General features: G+C 34.2%; 1 protein-coding gene across 1 annotated transcript; it reads left to right on the top strand.

Annotated features, from left to right (window-relative positions):
* Window positions 1-2,075: 2,075 nt before the first annotated feature.
* LOC145130642 (uncharacterized) lies at window positions 2,076-2,489 on the top strand. The gene has a single exon (XM_079065413.1). It carries the CDS (start codon window positions 2,076-2,078, stop codon window positions 2,487-2,489), a length of 414 nt encoding a protein of 137 aa, XP_078921539.1.
* The last annotated feature ends 942 nt before the right edge of the window (window positions 2,490-3,431 follow it).

Genomic DNA, 3,431 nt, shown 5'->3' with positions numbered 1-3,431 from the left:
GAGATCTTAAATACCTTTCCATGTATATAAACATCGTTGAAACAAAGAAGTTATAATTGTTTGAAGTTAGGACGATTTTGGATTAAGCTGTGTATGTTGGGCGCACGGGGAAGTACGTTGGGCGTACTAGGGTATCCCTGAATACGATGGGCGTACGCGATCAGTGCCCAAACCCTATTTTCGTGGTTTTCACCATATTTAATCTCTTTAACTTCCCAAAAACCATTCCATTCTCAGCCTCCACCCCTCCAACACCCTCCCTTGAAAACCTTAGCCCTGGTTTAAGCCTTTTGAGCAAAAGAAGGTATGCTTGAGTGCTTTGGAATGTTCTTGGTGCATCTTGAAGAAGAAGGAGCTCTTTGGAGAAGTGTTTGTTGCATTAGAGCGTATAGATCCAAACTTTGTTCACCTTGATCTTTCTTGTAGTGGTATAAAGCTTGAATCTTGATGATGCATTTTTTTAGATCTAGCTAGTCTTGGTTGTTATGAGCTTTTGGTCACTTTAGTGAATAAAGTTTAGATCTTGAAATTTTGTGACTTTATTATGGATAAAGTTGGAAACTTTATCCATCTAAACATCATATTGGTTCAGATCTAAAGGTTTGAGACTTAGACTTATAGGATTAAGTTAAAAAAGATGCTCTTTTGGTCCCTTTGAGACTTAAAGACTAGATCTTGGTTGTTTGGACCATTCTATTGGATAAAGTTGGAAACTTTATCCATTATGAAGCTATTAGGAACCATAAAAATGTAATATTAGTCCTTATTTTTCCTCCATGCATGTTCTAGGATGTCTTAATGAGTTAAGAAGTTAGGGTTTTTGCTATTGAGCACTTCATAGCCATGCAAAGTCATAAAGTTGGAAACTTTATGACCTTAAAATGTTATTTCGGGACAAGATCTTCCTTTGGTCGAAAATACTTAATGGAATAAACTCTTAAAAAGAAGAAATGAAGTTAGCCAGCATACGCTGGACGTACATTAGTGTACGCCATGCGTACACGATGAGAGGCTCAATTGTGGATCTTGAGTACGCCAAGCGTACAAGCTGAGTATGTTGGGTGTACTCAGCTGAGTCAACTCGGATGACTTTTGACCTTTTGACTTTTTGACTTTTTATTCGACATGGATTTTGACTAAGTTGACCTATGGGTATTTTGGGTATGTTGAGCCGTTGTCTGGGTTTTGGTCATTATTTATTTTAAAAGTGATCGGTAGAGTTGGTATTTGGAGCAGCGTGTGATTGCAACTAATTAGGTCTAACTGTGAGGTGAGTCTCCTCACTGTACCTGTGGGTTGAAGGCACCATTGTCGGCCTACTAGGATCTGTTATGCTAGTTATCTTTGTGACTCTTGCATGGTATGTTGGGCTAGGCCCATTGTATGACAAGTTAGGCCCATTTGTATGTTGGATTCGGCCCATGGATCAGGAAGGGCTAGGCCCAATGTATGTTATGTAGGATGTTAGTTGTCTCTGTGACTCTTGCATTTGTATGGTGGGTTGGGCCCATTGTATGAAGGCTAGGCCCATTATAGAGGGTTGGGCTGAATGTGAGGGCTAGGCCCAATGGTATGTATGGTATGTGGTATTTTGGGGAACTCACTAAACTTTGTGCTTATATTTTATGGTTATGGTTTCAGGTACTTCCGGTTCGAAAGGGAAGGGTCTGACTTGATCGCAGCGCATCCACCCATGTTCTTGCAACTATATGATTTTGGGATTGTACTCTGACAACTGTTTTTATTCTGAAATACTTTTGAATGATTGGAAAAGGATAATTAGTGTTTCTGGTTGAATTAAAAATGAAAATTTTACCTTATAATTTTAGGGGTGTTTCAGGTAAAATATATCTTTAGAAGACATTATCTGCCGAGGTTAGATGTAATGCTCAAATTGTTTTAAATGTTGCTTCAAGTGGGATTGCTTCATTATTATTAACCGATGGTAGGATGACACATTCACGGTTTATAATTCCTTTGGTTCTTATTGAGGTTTCTATTTATTCCATATCACCTGATAGTGAACTCACCAGTTTATTACAAAAACCTCATAAATCATTTGGGATGAAACACCCATGATTCACAAGCATGCATTTGAAGCTTTAGATCGAACTTTGAAAGATATATTCAAGTGTCATAATCCTAGAAACTCAACTTTTCCATTTGGAGAGAAAGTGATTGTTTTTGGAGGAGATTTCAGACAAATTCTCCCTGTTATCCCAAGTGGTAGTAGACAAGACATTGTCAATGTTTCCTTAAGTTTATCATATTTATGGCAACAATGCAAAGTCTATCAACTAACCAAGAATATGAGGCTAACTTTTGGAAGTGATACATCTGCTATTCAACACACAATGGATTTTGCAAAATGTCTTTTGGATATAGGAGAAGGAAAATTTGATGGTTTTAATGATGGCGAAGCGATTATTGATATTCCGGAGGATCTTCTAATTAATGATCCTTATTATCATATAGGTTCATTAATCTAGTTTGTATATCCTTCAATTCCTGAAGATTCTAACATTCCAGAATATTTTCAAGAAAGAGCAATACTTTCTCCAAAAAATGAAGTTGTCGGAAAAATAAATGACCGTTTGCTAGCATTATTTCCAGGAGATGAATTTAAATATCTAAGTTTAGATAAACTATGTCAATCTGAGTTTGTCCATGATCACTTTGATGCCAATTTATACTCACCTGATGTTCTAAATGATCTTAAAGTTTCAGGTCTGCCTAATCATAAGTTAGCTTTGAAAGTCGGGGTTCCAGTTATGTTACTGAGAAACATTGATCAAAAAAATAGTTTATGTAATGGCACTAGACTACAAGTGATATCTTTGGGCAAACGTGTTAATAAGACAGTTATCATATCTGGAAGTAATATTTAAAATCGGGCCTTTATTCCAAGAATGACCTTAACACCATCTAAAAAAATTCTCATTCAAATTCCAAAGAAGACAATTTTCATTAACTGTTTGTTTTGCAATGACAATTAACAAGACTCAAGGACAATCCTTATCTAAGGTTGGTTTGTTTTTGAAAGATCCAGTTTTTATACATGGTCAATTGTATGTTGCTCTATCTAGAGTTCAAAATAGAGAATGATCAAAATTGTTAATTTTAGATAAGGATGATAGACTTACAAATAAAACTTCTAATGTTGTTTATAAAAAAGTTTTTAGAAATTTGTAAATAGTTTGTAAAATATTATTTCTCGTAACATGTTTTATTATTATTGTTAATAAGACTTTGTTAATTTTTCTTTTATAATTCCTTATTTTTTTATAATATATGTTTATTTTAACAACTTAATTTTTTGATTTATATACCAATTTTAATTTACTTCACTTATTATTGTTGTTTTATTTTTATAATAAATTTAATATTTTATTATATTATATCATTTTTTTTTCATTTTATTCACAAATTAA

The sequence above is a fragment of the Lactuca virosa genome, chromosome 8 (assembly GCF_052849685.1).
Source record: "Lactuca virosa cultivar CGN04683 chromosome 8, Lactuca_virosa_CGN04683_v6, whole genome shotgun sequence".
Lineage (NCBI taxonomy): Eukaryota > Viridiplantae > Streptophyta > Magnoliopsida > Asterales > Asteraceae > Lactuca > Lactuca virosa.
The sequence above is the reverse complement of the archived record's forward strand: the minus strand, read 5'-3'. Positions and strand labels throughout refer to the sequence as shown.

Excerpts from the sequence above, each read along its gene's own strand:
- LOC145130642 (XM_079065413.1), top strand. The coding sequence starts at position 2,076 with ATGATTCACAAGCATGCATTTGAAGCTTTAGATCGAACTTTGAAAGAT.